This window comes from Anastrepha ludens, chromosome 2 (genome assembly GCF_028408465.1).
Source record: "Anastrepha ludens isolate Willacy chromosome 2, idAnaLude1.1, whole genome shotgun sequence".
In the NCBI taxonomy this organism is placed as follows: domain Eukaryota; kingdom Metazoa; phylum Arthropoda; class Insecta; order Diptera; family Tephritidae; genus Anastrepha; species Anastrepha ludens.
This window is the reverse complement of record NC_071498.1, coordinates 91,772,478-91,790,533: the sequence shown is the minus strand read 5'-3', so window position 1 is coordinate 91,790,533 and position 18,056 is coordinate 91,772,478. Positions and strand designations below refer to the sequence as shown.

At 35.5% G+C, this 18,056-nt stretch overlaps 1 protein-coding gene across 5 annotated transcripts in view; it reads right to left on the bottom strand.

Annotated features, from left to right (window-relative positions):
* Positions 1-1,149: 1,149 nt before the first annotated feature.
* The window catches only part of LOC128854756 (protein mesh), a 64,451-nt gene continuing 47,544 nt past the window's right edge, over positions 1,150-18,056 (bottom strand). For 2 of the 5 annotated variants that reach the window (XM_054089121.1, XM_054089122.1), the window contains exons 7-16: positions 17,651-17,819; positions 17,222-17,479; positions 16,959-17,121; positions 16,729-16,902; positions 8,944-9,066; positions 7,657-7,815; positions 6,814-7,558; positions 6,282-6,700; positions 2,961-3,148; positions 1,150-2,789 (exon numbers count right to left, since the gene is read on the bottom strand). In XM_054089121.1, coding sequence (XP_053945096.1) covers positions 1,849-2,789; positions 2,961-3,148; positions 6,282-6,700; positions 6,814-7,558; positions 7,657-7,815; positions 8,944-9,066; positions 16,729-16,902; positions 16,959-17,121; positions 17,222-17,479; positions 17,651-17,819 — 3,339 coding nt within the window. In that variant the 3' untranslated portion in view covers positions 1,150-1,848. The remainder of the gene's footprint in view (positions 2,790-2,960; positions 3,149-6,281; positions 6,701-6,813; positions 7,559-7,656; positions 7,816-8,943; positions 9,067-16,728; positions 16,903-16,958; positions 17,122-17,221; positions 17,480-17,650; positions 17,820-18,056) is intronic. The other 3 variants (XM_054089125.1, XM_054089123.1, XM_054089124.1) reach the window with 3 other exon arrangements.

The window sequence follows — 18,056 nt, the reverse complement described above, 5'->3', positions numbered from 1 at the left end:
AGTTTCTTGATATCTTTGTTGACATCGTCGAGCCAGCATTTCCTAGGCCTTCCTTTACCTGTGGTGGCGAGTGCGTTATAATTTACTTATGCGCATGACATGACTTAAGCATTTGAATCGTTGCGATTTGACGAACTTAACGAGCTCTTCACCTTTGCACATCCGCAGCAGCTCCTCGTTGTATCTGATTCTATAACAATCACCCTCCACCCGAATTACACCATACACTTTTCATAAAACTCTCCTTTCCAAGGTTTGGAGATTTTGTTTATTCTTGTTTGACCATTACCCGTTATAGTTTTTTAAAAAATGTATTCACCGGCACGCGAGTGTAGTCTAAATTTTAGTAATTCCCGGTAGGCGTAGAAAGCTCTGTTTCCTGCAACAAGTCATCGTGGATGCAGTCCTAAACACTCTTGGCATTTTTTAGTAGTACCCCGAGGTACTACAAAAAGGTACTGTGCAAAAAAGTATGTATCACTAAAGCTAGACGCGTTAAAATTTCAAATCTAACATATTAAAATTAGTGGTTTTTGTCTGTATGGCTGTGCTGGTAAGGATAAAAAGACAGAGCATTCAAAGCACCACATTTATACGCAACACAAACAAGAAAAGGGAAAATTTAGAAGATTCGTAAAAAACGTCCCATCCACGTCCCATTAGCTGCGATAGGAGTCATTCGAGGGAAACCCGATATGCACCCCATGAGCCAATCTAGCAGTCCGAGAGAAGTCATTGAATTTAAAAGGACCTAACTAAGTAAAATCAACTATCAAAACTTTTGCTCAAATTTTGAACTTGCGGAGTGCTATAATACCAAGAAATCTTCTATACACATCAGGAGGTCAATGCAATTGCAATGAAGACAATTTTACTACAATAAAAAGAAATTAAACAAAGTGAGTATATTAACTTAAATTTAATTAGTATGTTTATTTATTCAAAAACATAATACAAATTGGAATTTTAGTAAAACTGGTACAATGGATTAATCTTCGCTATTGAATTGTAAAGGGAATTGTGATGCCACTATTGTCAAAGTCATTTGTACATAAGTCCATATGAATTTGTATGTTACTTTTACATTTACATAAATGCTTAGCAAGTGAGTGCGATGATTTTTAGTAGGTTGTTCATTTTCTTTATATAGTAAGTATGTATGTTATGAATGAATGTATGATTTTAACTCAGAAGTGGATTTAATTCATTGTTTTAGCACTTGTGTAAATCCTTTATAGATTAAAAGTGAATCTCCTGTAATTTCTTCTCGGTTGGTTTGTTTTTTTCTGTAACAGGCTGCAATATCAATTTATGCCGACCACAGGGCGTCTGTTCCGACAATACTAAATAAATCACTGCCGATTATTTATTATATGCGATCCCCTAAAAATCATCATATCGGGGACTATTTTTGGCACAAAATTGTACAGGTACTCGCTTTAGAACCCGCTGACAGCCAGAACTACGCCGCCGGCCATGAAATTAATGCATATGCGGCTTGGTTTTTCTTTTGAAATGAGTGCTAAACAATTACTAATTAAATAAATGAATGTGATTTGAACTTGGTAATTTGTTAGACAAACTGTATTTGATGTACACGTAAGTAGCTAAAAATATGAACGTATAATAAGATTACATGCTCGGAATAGGTTATTTGTGCGTGGACGACGATAGGATAGGATGTTGGGTTAGTAGGCGATTTTTTCTATGACGGTAATGAACAGGATTTGCTTTCGATTTGTACAGAAGTGCTGAAAATATTTTGACGAGCTTTGTTCTATTTGTATGAGCTTATACATACATATATAGGAGTATATGTATATATGTAACAAATGTGCATTCAACGATTTAAACCTCTGTGGAGCGTTGCACAGAGGGCGTAGGCGAAGCAGCATATGGAGGCGATGGTAAGCCGTTATCCTGCGTCAATGGAGCCGCTGCAGTCGTTTGCGGCGCCGCAGTCGGTGCTTGGCGTATTGGTATTGCCGTAGCCCCAGCCGGTATATTCGACGGTGGACGATTGAAAAATTGCGTATTGTTGGGCAGCACCGGTACACCGCCAAAACGATTCTGTACCGCTGCATTCGGTTGATAATTCATGGAGCTATTGCGGCTATCTATGCCACTAAATGTCGGACTGTACTGCTGATGCAGAGTGGAATTGTTATGTGGTAAACTTCGCTCGTCATCCGTCTCAGGTGATGGTGGCTGATTGTAGGCAGCCGAGTGAGAGGCATCTAGCGTATCCAGCGCCTGTTTTTGCTCTTGTTCATGCGTTGGCTCATCTATGGCGGTGCCATCCTCTTCGTGTTCATCATGATCAGTGCCTGAATTGCCGCGTAACGAACGTCTGCCCATCTGACGTGGCTTGTCACCTGTTTTATTAACGTATTCAATATCGCTAGCTATTTTTGAATCTTTATTTTCACTACCTTCGGATGAGGTCACATCCTCGTCATCCAGATCCCATTTCTTAGCTGGAAAGTCAATACGGGGTTTGCCCGGTAGTGGTTCATTCGTACGATATACTTTATCATATGACCTACTTTTCTTGAGAGTGCCTGTTGCATCCGTATCGCTATCGTCGTCCGGTCCACTCAGTTGACGCAAATTGGAACGTGAAGAGGCGCGTGAACGTGGTATTGTCATCTGCCAAGAGGGATCCTCTTTGAGCTGTTTCTGACGGAAGCGATAAATGCCACAAACTATGCAAACCATCAGTGGCAATATGACACACACAATAATGGCGATGGCTATGAAGGCGATGCGTCGCGTATAGAAGACTTCACCTGTTAGAGGAGAGGGCAAAATTGTGTTGCATGCCAGAGGAATTAAGTGTATAGTTGGGAGAGGAGAGGTGAAGGAAGGTAAAAAGAAATCAAATGTTAGTAAGAGTAATATAATGTGAAAAATTATTCGGCAAGCAATATTTTCAAAAAGCAATTGACAGCAACACTTACGCAAACAATATGTGTAGCCATACTCAGGGACATTCCAGAGACCATTGGCCATGCACTCTCGACGCTGATCTCCCATAATTACAAAGCCCTCATCGCACTCGAATGCAATCTTGGCGCCTGGCATGAAATCGAAACTCAATTTCCGGCCAAAGCGAGGAGTCTCCAAGACGCCACATGATACTATGCGTCTAAGTCGATAAGGCGGAAAGAAGAAAAAGAGAGACGACTGGTGATTTCAATATATGTATAATAAAATAAAATGAAGCTAAATAGAGTGGAAGGTAATGAAATGAAGGGAATGTTTTGATATAAAATTGAACAAATACGTATAGTGGAACGTGACCACTGAATACCATAAAATAAAATTCAGTAAAATAATAAAAGAAATATAAAATTAAATAAATAAATGAAATAAGACAAAATTAATGAAATAATATATACCCTATGATCAAAAAGTACCGGGAATTTTTAATTTAAACGAACAGCGCACGTGAGAACCGATCCATATTTTTTTCTTATATTCGTAGGACCGTAAGGCACACATCTATCACTATTTATCCGTTTTGAAGCGTTTGAGAGATGCTGTACGTCGCAAATGGCCGGAAATGTGGGCAAACAATTCTTGGAATTTGCATAATGATGACGCGCCATCGCACCGAGCCCAAATTGTGTTGGATTATTTGACCAAACACCAAGTAAATACCATCGTGCAAGCACCGTATTCACCTGAAGTTACCACTTCGTGGAAGGACATTTCAGTCGGTTGATAAAATCAAAGAGAATGCGACGAAGGAGCTGAAGGCCGTCCCTTCGTCGGCCTACCAGGGGTGCATGGAGGACTGGGTTAAACATCGACACATGTGTGTTGCTTCAGACGGGTCATATTTTGAAGCAGATAAAATAAATTTGCCTGAAATTTAACTCTGTTTTGTTTTATTTAAACATGCCCGGTACCTTCTGATCATAGGGTATAATAATAAAATATTATAATATAAAGTAGAATTAAAAACGAGCAGGAACATACAATAAAATCAAAAAAAATTTAGTGAAAATAAATAATAAAATAAAAAATTTCATTTTATCAAAATATATTGAACTAAACAATAAAACAAAATAAAACCAAAATAATAGAAAATAAAACAAATATAAATAAAATCAAATAAAATAAAATAAATAAATAAAGTAAAAGAAGATAAAATTAAATTGAATTAAACTAAAATTATATAAAACAAAACAAAATTGAAACTATGAAAAATAAAAGAAATAAAAATAAAATAAAACGAAATTTAATTAAATGGAACTTAAGGGGGGAAGCTGGTCTAGAGCGCAAAAAATGGGCATATTTTATGAATTTATTTTGACTCAACAAAGGAATCAATCGAAAATCTGTGAAATAGGTTTAATAATATAGCTTTCATGGTACAAATACAAAATTTTTCGTCTGAATTAATTTCAAAATGGCCGCTGTCCAGCAGTTCTCCTAAGGCGCCTTTTTTTCTAGTGGGTCCATTGCCGAAGACGTAAACTCCTTAATTTTTGTCCTGGATCAAAAAATAAAATTTTTTTAGTTTCTATATAACAACAGAAAGAGACGTACGTAGCATTTTTTCGATATTTTGTTTTTTCGCGAAATGGTGCACGTTTGAACAAAAAGTTACAATTTTCACTATAAAGAACGACATAAAATTGTTGATTAAAAAAAAACTATGTAACATAAATAAAAACTCCTACGTACGTCTCCGGAGAAAGGTATTTCGAATGTATTGTCAAAATTTCGTAAGAATCGGTAAAGATTTGTTCGAGTTATGTCTTCGGCCAGTTTAAAAAAAGTGATTTCGAGAAAAACGCGTTTAAAGTTGTAAGTAGCGTTCGGGGCATACCTGCGAGGCACTGCCGTCGAATGAAAAATTTGGGCATTTAGACATTTTTGCTGGCATCCCTCATTTGGTATATTATTTCTAAGACCCTAAAGCACCTTCCAAGACAAAAAAAAATGTTTCGATTTTTTCAAAATTCTAGACCAGCTTCCCCCCTTAAACAAAAAAATTAAAATTAAAACAATAATAAATTAAACAAAAAAACATTAATCTAAATACAGTTAAATTAAACTATGTGTAATAAAATAAACATAAAAAGTAATAAAACAACAAGAATAAAACAAAAACATAATTAAAGTAAATTAAATAAAAATTACATACAATAACACAAAACTGAAATAATAAATAATAAAACAAAGAAGAAGCTTAGTCAAAATAAAATTTAATTTAATTATGAGTAATAAAATAAAAAAGAAAATTAAATCAAATTAAATATTAAAAATAAAACCAAACTAAAATAAAATTAAATGAAAATAGGAAAAAATAAAACACTTAATCAAAATAAAATTAAATTAAATTATGAGTAAGTAAAAAGAAATAAAACTAAATTACATTAAAATAAAAACAAATTAAATTGGAATAAAATAATAAAAATAGGTGCAATAAAAACAAAATAAATTAAAGCAAGATAAAATTAAAATACAAATGAAATCAAATTTCATTAAAAAATTAAAAGCAAAGTAAAATAAATAGAGATAAAAAGGAAGGAAGACAAATTAAACTAATTTACGTAAAACAAAACTAAATTAAAATAAGACAAACCGAAACAAAAAAAATTAATTAAACTAAAAAACTATATCAATAAATAAAAATTAAATTAAAATTAACAAAAAAAAAAAAATTAAATAAAATAAAAAAACAATAAAGTAAAACAAGATACAATTAAATTGAATTTTTAGAATTTTTTGAATTGAAAACTCAAATTAAATTCAAAATATACAAAACAAAATAAAGCTCACATAATAAAAAATAAAACAAAAAACTTAATCAAAATAAATAGAAATAACGAAAACCATATGAAAAATAAAAATATAATAGACATAAAATAAGATAAACTGAAATAGAAAAAACAGAATAGAATAAAATTAAATATATTTGAGTAATACTTAAATAAGCCCACATTAATTTAAATTAAGTCCAGCAAAATAAAATATAATAAAAAGAACAAAATAAAAGACGTCGAATAAATTTAATTATGAAATGAACTAAAAATAAATTAAATTCGGTAATAAATCAAATATTATTTTATGTTATGGTAAAATAAAAACAATTTAATTTAATTCATTCTAGTAGGGTAGAGTCAAATTAATCCGATAATATCAATAGAAATAAAAGTTAGATAGAGCCAAATATAACGCACTATTCTTTATCGTTGTTTATACAAGAAACAAAATGTCGGACTTTAGATAAAACAATCACAAAAAGCCATTAGCCAGAAACTCACTTCGAATTCAAATTCCTTATATTCACTAAAGTGTCGTAGTAGAGCTTGGTAAAATACGCCATATCCGCATTCAACGTCATACCATAATCATAGCGACACTGATAACTTTCCCCACATAGCTCCTCCGCCCGCTCCACATCATACGAACGATTCGAGGGCAAGAAGTCCTGCGGCTCCTGCACAAAGTTCGGCACGAATGAAGCATTATTATAATAGCTAGCTGTTAGACCATTTTCGCGTGAGAAAAGCGCCGTGCCCACATTCGGTATGTTACGATCTGCCAACATCCATTTCAAGCCAAAATTGTAGTAAATCTGTTGAAAATTGTTCAAATTCAAGCTTGCAACTGTGCCGTCTGGTAAGACGAAATCATCTAACGCATTGAAAGACCAGTTACCAAATAGGCCAGCAGTTTTATTCTGAAGAGAGAAAATATTGGATTCGCAAATTAAAGTTTGAGTTTTGAGTTAAAAGCGGAAAAGAGAACTTAAAGAGCATTTCTTCAGCCTCATATTTTTGCTTGTATACTTACTATGAAATTCCACGGCAAATAGACTCGTCCTGTCATATAGCCTTTATTCTCAACTACTTCCACGCCCACTCCCGAGTCGAACATCACCACCACTTGCGATTGATTGAGCAAATATGTGGGTGTATAAACCGTGACACCATCAAAATGCTGGAATCTCATGCTCTCACGATCGAAGTAAATGCGTCGACCATCGGCCAGCACATCCAAGGCATAACGCCAGCGCGCGAATTTCGGACGTACGCGCACCTCAATGGTAGTCGTCGTATTACCACGCATCGCCAAAGCAGTTAGCTGTGTAGCCATCACAGCACCATACTGATTTTTGGGCACTTGCTCGAAACGGCCTTGCACCTCAAAGCGCTGACCAGCGTCGACACTACGTGATAACACAAATTCGCCCAAACCATTAAAGGTATACGCCGTGCCATCGAAGGTGATGAAATGTGGATCGCCAAAGACTCCAGCCACACCAGGCGCCTGATAGCCTACGCAATCTTGTGAGGGACGGCGTTCGAAACGGAAGGTCTCGCAATTCACTGACTGTTCTCTTTGCCAATGACAGCACGAATACCAGGCACGCATATCGTGGAACCAATTAGAAAGTGTTGGTACTTTGCCAGCCTCATTCCAAGGCATCTTCCCAAGATTGTGATTACGACGAGGACGTGAGCCCCATACTTGATCCTGTGTCAACATGAGGAATCCATAACGATCGTAACAGCATTGTTGTTCGGCGCCTTCCGCACTGTGAGAGACAAATTTTTGTTTTTCATTATGTAATTTGTTCACAAAAAATAAATATAAATTTACAAAATTTTTTTTTAATAAAAAACATCAACTTACACTGGATTACCGCTGACGACGCAATGTATAGCATTCTTGTGCCGCAAGCATGTTGGATTCGAGTCCTTGTCGCACTCCTTATCCGGCCGGTAACGTCCTTTGTCGTAAACAGCCTGCTCAAGCGTACAAGGACAGACCGGCAAGCTGCCAGTGAATGTTCTGAAATAGAGTGCAAATATTGGGAAAAATAAAAAAAATGTAAATTTGCAACGATTGCTAATGCTTTCCATTTCAATTCAACCGGGCTATTCGGGTCATGTTCTTCGATTCCTATGTAACTTAAATATGTTGCTCTCTGGTCAAAATAATGAGATACGTATTTTTTCGTTCGCCCGAAAAAAATTTTTTTCAAGAGTTATCGGCAATTTTGTTTTTCGGCTCAAACTCGATCTTTTTTAATTACAATATGTAAGAACAATTTTTTTTACATGCCCATAACTTAGTCAAAAATGAACCGATTTTAATAATTCTGGGTTCAAAATGATCGTAATTACTTACACGAGCGACTTCGTGTAGAAATAATTGCAAAAAAGTAGTTGAAAATTTTTTATTTAGGAAAAAAGAAAAAAAATTGAAGTTTTTTCGAAATTCAATATTTCGAAATTCAATATTTCAATATTTCCAAATCAAGAGGACTCCTCAAACTTCAATTAAGCTGAATGCCCAGTAGCTAAAATGAGTTGTTTTTGAGTAATGAATTTTTGAGTAAAAAACCTGTTTCGCACTTTTTGTTTTTTGCAAAATAAAAAATTTTCAACTACTTTTTTGCAACTGTTTCTACATGAAATCGCCCATGTAAGTAATGACGATCATTTTGAACCCAAAATTATTAAAATCGGTTCATTTTTGACAAAGTTATGAGCATTTAAAAAAAAAATTTTCTTATATAATTAAAAAAAATCGAGTTTGAGCCGGAAAACAAAATGGCCGATAAAGCTTGAAAAAAAAGTTTTTTCGGGCGAACAAAAAAATACGTGTCTCATTATTTTGACCAGAGAGCAACATATTTCAGTTACATCGAAATCGAAGAACATGACCCGAATAGCCCGGTTGAATTGAAATGGAAAGCATCTGCTTATTTCTCTTCTCACAAACAATTTATTTTATTTTTCTTTGTACAGTTTTAAATACCCTAGAATTTTTATTCCCTTGGCTCCTCTTTGTTCGTAATGATTTTGCATTTTAATTATTAGGCTCACTCGTCTGATAGATTTTGGTTGCATTTCATCAACAATCAACAAAAATGTACAACAACTACAAAAGCAATAATAGTTATTTAGTACTCACCTCAAATAGCGGTCGCTTCGTATCCAATTTTCACAAAGCGCCTCGGGCCAACGCAAGCCGTGTTTACGTTCCCATTGTTTATTAAAATACCAACCAAGTGGAATGGGACGTGACCAAAGTGTACTGCAATGAAGAAATTTTAAAATATTGTATAATGAAAAATATGAAATGCAGAGCATAATTTCACGATCGATGTAAATATACGAGAGGGAGATGATATTCAATATAAATTCTGCTGCATATAAGAAATACATAAAAATGCTGATGAGATGAAAAATGCATAGTTCTGAAAGTCATAAAATTTAAATAACAATCAAAACAAGCAGAAAATATTATGCTAAAAAGGACCCAAACTAGCTTAAGATACTTTCATTTATACCCGGTAATTTTTAAAAATCAAAAAATTATACGATAAATGCTATTTACATTTCTGGCCTAACAATGGAAAAATGAACATTGGTGATTGAAAACGGTTTTATTGTTTCTCAAATTATTCTTCATAATGATAAATACAGCTTTGCATTCGTTGCACTTTTTCCACTCACGTTTTCAGCGCATTTTTTAAATTTTATGAAACCCAACGCGTACACAACTTTTTTATCACTAGGTGATCATCCAAAATCTTACTATTGCTCAATCTTATTGATGCCTATTAAAGCCCAAGGATACCTTAATCTCACGGTATATAAAATTACAATTTTGCTCAAGCATTTCGCGAAGAGCATCGATATTTTCTGAAGAAAATTCATTGCACCAGCTTTTTGCGATTATAAACGATGATAAAAAATAATCGCTTGAAAATGTTCATCACTTCAATTTTTTTGCTGCAACCATTTTTTGAAGCCACGATAAGCAGCACTAATATGGTTCATACATCAAAACCTTCTGAGCGCGCTTATGGTAAAATATGCCCAGCTTTCCACTGGAAATGGCGCAGATGGCGCCTTATAACAGTAGAAGTGCCCGAGGTCCGAAATATAAACATCAGTCCTTGTAACTACAAATGTACAGTAAGTGGCAGCATTTATGTGAATATTGCAAAAAAGGTGGCGCAAAATTAATCATCGAATTTCGTTTTGGAACGTTTTTACTAAAAAAATTTGTTTGAGTGATAGACATCTTGATTTTTAACTTCACGCGCTCCATTGTTTGTCTATTTGTATACTTCAGCTGTCTAATTCACAAGTTCAAATATGTTTGATGTACTACGCCATTTGCAAAAATTAAAAATCTTCGACTAGGGAGATAAATTTTGTGCCACATTGTAACGGGTGTTTTTTAGCTGCATGAGAACTATCGATATTGATAACTATGGTTTAATAACTGAAAATGGTGTTGACATTTTTGTTCAGTAAAATTTGACAAGGCATCATGAATCGTTTAACGCCTAAAAAACGCTTCCAAATTGTGGAAATTTACTTTGAAAAAATGAATCTGTTCCCAAGTGTTGGAGAAGACGCCGAAATGTCGATTCATCGTCGTTCTCAACTTGTTGATATTTGTCCTTCGATTACTTGGAAAATTTTACGTAAGGATTTTGGCTTAAAATAAATAAATAATTGGCGCGTACACTTCTGTTAGGTGTTTGGCCGAGCTCCTCCTCCTATTTGTGGTGTGCGTCTTGATGTTGTTCCACAAATGGAGGGACCTACAGTTTCAAGCCGACTCCGAACGGCAGATATTTTTATGAGGAGCTTTTTCATGGCAGAAATACACTCGGAGGTTTGCCATTGCCTGCCGAGGGGCGACCGCTATTAGAAAAATGTTTTCATTAATTTTGCTTTCACCGAGATTCGAACCAACGACCTCTCTGTGAATTCCGAATGGTAATCACGCACCAACCCATTCGGCTATGGCGGCCGCCTTACGTGGCTTACGTGGCTATAAAATACAGCTCGTGCAAGAAGTGAAGCCAAATTACCATAGTTTGCATCGCATTTTTGCTGATTGTGCTCCTTTAGATATATAATTCAGATTTATTGGAAAAGGTAGTAAAAATTGAACTAATCGAGTGAATCTTGTAAAAAATAAAATATCTGCCAGATTATAATAAAAAAATTTCATTCCAACAACATTTTGTCTTGTATTATTATTTTAGCTTCTCAGCCTCTTAAAACACACCCGATACGAGGATATTTAACAGTCGGAAATCTGTCTCTGCTCATACGCCATGCATGACGAATTATGCAACTCAACGAAAACAGTGCGAATGTCAATAAATCAAATTCAATAAATATCTTACAAATTACAAATTGCAGTGACAACATAACATTCAAATAACATTGTTATTAATTTCCATGAAACCTAATAACAGCGCACAATATGAAATTCTATTGCAAAGTGCTCTACAATGTCTCAACATTCAATGAACCGTACTATACTAATATTTAGTAGTACTAAAAGCATTTAAATGGTTCTCTCCCCCACCCCGCTGGTAACTCCCATAACAAGCAAGCACTTTGCTACATACTAATTACATTTCGAATGCATCATTGACCTAGAAAATTGTTGAATTGAAAGTGTACTTTTATTAAAAGCATTGTTTAATGCCGGCACTCGGACAAATGCTGGCTTGAATGCCACACTTACGTACTTGCATACATCTACCTACTCATGGCGCCCACACTGTTTGCTCTCACTTACATCAACTGTTTTCTTGTTCACCTTGTGCACAGACAATTGATTTCACCATTGAATTGAATTATTGCATATTGATGACATTCAAATGCAAAAATAACACAAAGTTACTGAGGACAAATGGCAAGTGGACATATGGAAAATATACTTGTATAGTGACAAATTGAATGAAAATATAGACAAACGGATTTTTTTTTTATTTGTTTCCATTTGTAATAGTGCGTATTTGTGTGATTAAAGCGTTGATTATGTGCGCACAGGGATGCTGGCTGTTGATGCAGAAGCCCACTCTGTGCGATTTATACAAATATTTACATATTTCCCTTTGTAAAGGAAGGCATTTATTAAGTGGCAATAAAATATTGAAGTTTTACAAGAAGTTAACAAATTGTAGATCAATAAAATGGATAACTATTTCCAATGTATATTGAGTCGGTTAGCTAATTTTATCCTAAATACATCGCGTCGGTCGCCTTATGAAAAAAGATAATAGCAAAAGTCTACCCACGTATTTAAAGATTATGTTACAAAGATTTGAAGTGTTATAACTTTTTTGTTTATGAACTGGGAAATATCAAAGTACATGAATTTGAGAAGAAAAAGGATATATTAGCTGTATAACTATGAATAACTAACCCAGCTAACGAAAACTACTCTGGAGGTCAAAAGAACTTAAGAACGAAACATACAACTTCTCAACGCAAGAATAATGGCATATATTAGATGTACAACTAAGTTCTCGCTGTTTTTTGATGAAAATAAAACTTTGATCTGAAAAAATGATTACAAGTAAATCATTGAAAGTATTGCCCATCACTGGCTACTACTTTTCCCCATCTTTCTGGTAGATTTAGTGTACCGTCGCGGTAAAACTGTTCATCTTTTGAGGCTATCCACGGATCAAGCCATTTTTGATGTCTTCAAATGAATGGAACTGCTGGTCAGCTAGACCATGTACCAGCGATCGGAACAGGTGATAATCGGACGGCGCAATATCTGGTGAATATGGTGGGTGGGGTAGGATTTCCTATTTCAGTGTTTCCATGTAGGCTTTAACGGGTTTGGCAACGTGAGGCCGAGCGTTGTCATGCTGTAGAATCACTTTTTCATGCCTCTCCGCGTATTGCGGCCGCTTCTCGCGCAGTGCGCATCAATTGAAGTCGATACCGATCCCCAATGTTGGTTTCGCTTCGTTTTAACAGTTCATAATAAATAACACCAACTTGGTCCCACCAAATACATAGCATAACCTTCGCAGCATGAATATTCGGCCGAGGCGACAACATAGAAGCATGACCGGGCAGTCCCCATGACTTTCCTTTCTTTGGATTGCTGAATCCATTTTTCATCACCCGTTACGATGCGATGAAGAAACCCCTTCCTTTTTTGCCGCTGGAGCAGTTGTTCACAGGCGAAAAAACATCCCTTGGTTTTAGCTCATAAGGAACCCAAGTTCCCTATTTCTGAAAATGCAATCGTTTGGAAATGGATTGGCGAATAACTCCTAACACTGAAGCAAACTCTTCTTACGTTTGACACGGATCCTCATTGAGTTATGCCTCCAATTCAGCGTCTTCGAAGGTTTTTGGTCTTCCTTCACGCGGATGGCCGTCATCATTAAAATTACCGTCTTTGAAGTGACGGAACGATTATCGGCACATTGTCTCACTTAAAGCAGCATCTCTATAAACTTTTTGTAGTTCTTGATGCGCTTCAGCCGCCGTTTTTTCAAATGAAAGAGGAAAATCAACACTTCCCGAAAATGACTATTATTCGGCACAAAATCAGACACTTTCACAAGACCAAAAGTATATGACAACAAAACAAAATCACTAATGTGTCGAGGCAGTTTGTTTGCCATATGTCTAAGCTTAGTTTATGACGTTTAGGTTATGTTTTAATCGACTGCACTGCAGGCGATATCTATTGACAAACAGCGGGAACTTAATTGCGCACCTAATAGTTTTTGGATTTCAAATAGCCAAGTCATGTTAAAAATTAAGAAAATTGGATTAGATTGTAGCGATTTTCCACTACGGGGCGCACTTAGGCATGATATCGCATAAGGAACTTGCCCATGTATCTCTAGTATGAACTTTTTGAAATATTGTAGAAGGTCCCTCAACTCATTAAAAAAATGTCTGCCTAAATTAGTGAATCTACGGCTGGATAGAGCAGTATAATAGCACAGAAGTTGAGAGTGATCCTCTTTCCCTCTTCTTCATTTAATTAACTTCTGCAGAAGAAAAATAAAAAAGTCATCTCAACAAAAACTTTAAATGCTGGACTTTTGCAACTCTTTTCAACCCATTAGGATAACTTTTTTTAGCTATTTTTTATTATAAATATAACAAAATTATTATTTTACATTGAAAAAGTAGTACCAGCTGTCAATGCTTTCAACTCTTCAGCTATTTAATAATAAAATTATAAAGCAGCAACGCACGCCGGGTATGGTTAGTTTAGAATGAAATAAATTCCCACCGTTAGAAGATCTATGAAAGAGCTAAAGATTTCAATATTTAGAATTATAAATAATCAAAAACTAACACTGTGCTGGAACTTAAAACCTTTTTATTAGACCAAGGGATTGACAGCTGATCTCACTTAATTGGAGCCTTCTAAATACGGTGACCTTTTCCCGATTGGCTCCAGTTGCCGAGATAAAGGTAATTGAAAATGTATCCTATTATTCTTTTTTAGTAATCAGTTCTGTGGGTGCTATATTTGAAACTGATCCGATTTTGATGATTTTTGGAAATAACTTAGTTTACTTAAAATAAAAATAAAACAGTCTTGTGCAAAATTTGAGTATAACAGAAAATTCAAATTTTTGCATACTACTCATTCAGTTTTTTGCAAAACAAAAACTTAAAAACAAAAATTCGAAAAATTCTCATTAAAACTTGAAGCTTTTAAAGCAATCAAAACAAAACAAAACGCAATTTTATAACCGATTAAATTTCAGTGTGCAAGCTTGAAGTGGCTCAAAATTCTCGTTGAGTTTTTATAATTTGTTTCCCTGATAAGTATGAAGAAAACGCGCAATATATACATATACATATGTATATATAATTGGCGTACACCTTTTTGGGTGTTCGGCCGAGCACTTCCTCCTATTTGTGGTGTGCGTAGCCGAATGGGTTGGTGCGTGACTACCATTCGGAATTCAGAGAGAACGTGGGTTCGAATCTCGATGAAACACCGAAATTAAGAAAAAGTTTTCTTAATAGCGGTCACCCATCTTCAGGCAATGGCGAACCTCCGAGTGTATTTCTGTCATGAAAAAGCTCCTCTTAAAAAATATCTGCTGCTGGGGTCGGCTTGAAACTGTAGATCCCTCCATTTGTGGAACAACATCAAGACGCACGCCACAAATAGGAGGACGTGCTCGGCCAAAAACCCAAGAAGGGTGTACGCGCCAATTATATATATGTATATTATATATATATATAGGGTTGTTCAATAGGTGCACTTCAACTTTTCTCCGATAGGGAGGGCGAACGACGCAATATTTTTTATTTTTCGCTTGTCATTTGTAAGCTTCATTAGTATACATTTCATCATGGAACGCTACACACTTGAGCAACGATTGCGAATTGTGCAAATTTTTTATGAAAATTTATAAATTTTCCAAAAAATTATCTTCAGTGATGAAGCTCAGTTTTGGCTCAATGGCTTTGTCAACAAGCAAAATATGCGTTACTGGGCAGAAAGCAATCCACACGTGATTCATGAGGCACCGTTGCATCCCGAAAAAATCACTGTTTGGTGCGGTTTACATGCCGGCTGCGTAATTGGTCCATATTTTTTCGTTGACGAGAACGATCGCCACGTTACTGTGAATGGAAATCGATACCGCGACATGATAAACGATTATTTTTGGCCGCAATTGAATGGTATGGACTTAGACGACATGTGGTTTCAACAGGACGAGGCCACAAGCCACACAGCACACGCTACAATTGATTTGTTGAAGAGTAAGTTAAATGAGCGCATTATTTCCAGAAATGGACCGGTCGAATGGCCGCCGCGCTCGTGTGATTTGACGCCTCTAGACTATTTTCTTTGGGGTTATGTGAAGTCATTGGTCTACAGTAACAAGCCGGCGACGATTTGTGAGCTCAGAGCCAATATTGGACGCGAAATTTACGGAATTTCGGCCGATTTATGCAAAAGAGTGGTCGAAAGTTGGGTTCAACGATTGGACTTCGTAAAACGTGCACGTGGTGGTCATGCAAAAGAAATCGAATTTCGTACTTAAATGTATATGTTCAAACTCGATAATAAAAAAAAAATTAGTTAAAAAAGTCAAACCGTTTGTGTTTTATTCAAAAAAGTTCAAAAGTTGAAGCGCTCTTACTGAAAAACCCTATATATATATTCCGTGCATGCATATACATATAATCTAAATTCAAATTCTTTTAAAACTGTGAGTTCCCTAGCTGAAAGCTATAAAATGAAAGTTACATTCTTTGGCCTCTTTTTATGGGATTGTATATATGGATCTCTATTAAATAGATATTTATCCTCTTTACGCCCACACATGTGTGCACTTTTCTCTTTTTCTTCTAAAAGTCTTGCCAGAATATACAACCACATTGGTAGAATACCTACCCCTTCGTATGGTTCAAGGTGCATACTAATAGGTCTGCATATACTTGAAAGTAGAAGAGTGATTTCAGCAATAACTGTTATCAGTGGCAACATTGACTGCCTGCAACTACTGGAATTTGCTAAATGTATGTATCTGCTAAAACTCTTATATAGCATCACACAATTTATATTGATGCCTGTAAAGCTAATTACGCTAGGAATGAACCAATTGCTCGAGCTCGAATTGAATTTTTTAACCAACTATTAGAAAAAAATGCCCTTTGATTTATTCCTTAACTGCTACGACTTTGGATATATAAAAATGTAATCTGTTAATCTGTAAGACTCAAAAAAATACATGCACATACATATAAGTTTAATAGTAAATAAATTTAACTACAAGTGCTTCGGTTAGACAAAATATATTACGCATTATCGAAGAAAATGCAAATAGTAATTTGTTTTTACTTTTTGTTTAGGTCTGAATATGCCAAGTTGTGGGTGTGGTTTAATAAAATTATTGAACTGAATAAATTCCATTTTAATACTCACGGACTGATCTTCAAACCCGAATACTGCTCCGGGTTGGTTAGATTGATTTGCAGGAAACCGAATTGGAGGTCGTTGTTGTAGTTATTACGATTTATATAATTTTTAGGATAAATCACATAAGAGCCGGTGTTAGTCAAGGAAGTCTCGATTGAATCAATATATTCGAATTGTGGGCTGTGAATTTAATTTTTTAGTCAATATTTTTTGAAAATTTTACATGTTTTTCTTACTAAATAGTAATTTCGCGATATCCCCACAGAGAAATCATTATATTAGCATTTCCATTTGAAGTTAAATTGTAAGGATCCCAGCTGATTTGTATCTGATCAGGATCTCTCTTGTGCACATCCTCGGTTTCGAAGAAAATTTTCTCCGTAGCCAAAGCCGGAGTTTCTAAAATCAAATACAAAGTGAGAATTCGGCAATAAAACAGAAGCAAAAAAAAACTTTACTTTCATATACAAAAACGAAGCTCACTCACGCACTCACTTACCGACAAAATATCTGCCACGCCATTTGAAACGCTGACTACCAATAGAAATTTCAAAGCGCACCCAACCTTCAGCCTTCAAGAATGGCTGCACGCAAATCACACGATTCTTACTCACATAAGTGCCCAACACATCCTCGGTATCGAAGTGACAAGTCACACGTATCTTCGGATCGAAGCAAGGGCCGGTAATATTGACCACAGTGCCACCCAACATATTACCAGCCTCTGGGGCAAATGTCAAAGGCAAATGCGAGGCATCTGTAACGAGCAGCAACAACAATGACAAAAATTTCAATAACATTATTATATGCACGTAACCAACTACATCGAGCAAGCTTTGCTAAGTAACAAGCATTCCGAGCATTGCATTTGTATTAAATATGCAGTCAATTTCGTATATACATATCTATACAATACAATAGTACGCACCGATATCCTTATTACAAGAGCCAATTAAAATTTGTTCATCTATGCGGAATAGATGGCGTCCAGGGAAGCCGTTACCCCATCCACGTCCCGTCAAATCGCGTATCACCATCTGTTGACTGTAAGGCGTGTATTCATATGAGCGTGTACCATTTCCCGCATTGAAGCCCACCTGTGAATAAAAAAAGTGCACACATGAAATATATTTCTTTAGGTATGTACAGGGCAGTAGCCAGACATTTTTGTTTGGGAGACAGTGGGTCTTATAACGATAAACATATTTTTTTGCTAATGTTGATATAATTTTCTACATGGCTTGCTTCGGCGGCCGCCGTAACCGAATTGGTTGGTGCGTGACTGCCAAAATGTTTTTCTTAATTTTGGTGTTTCACCGAGATTCGAACCAAAG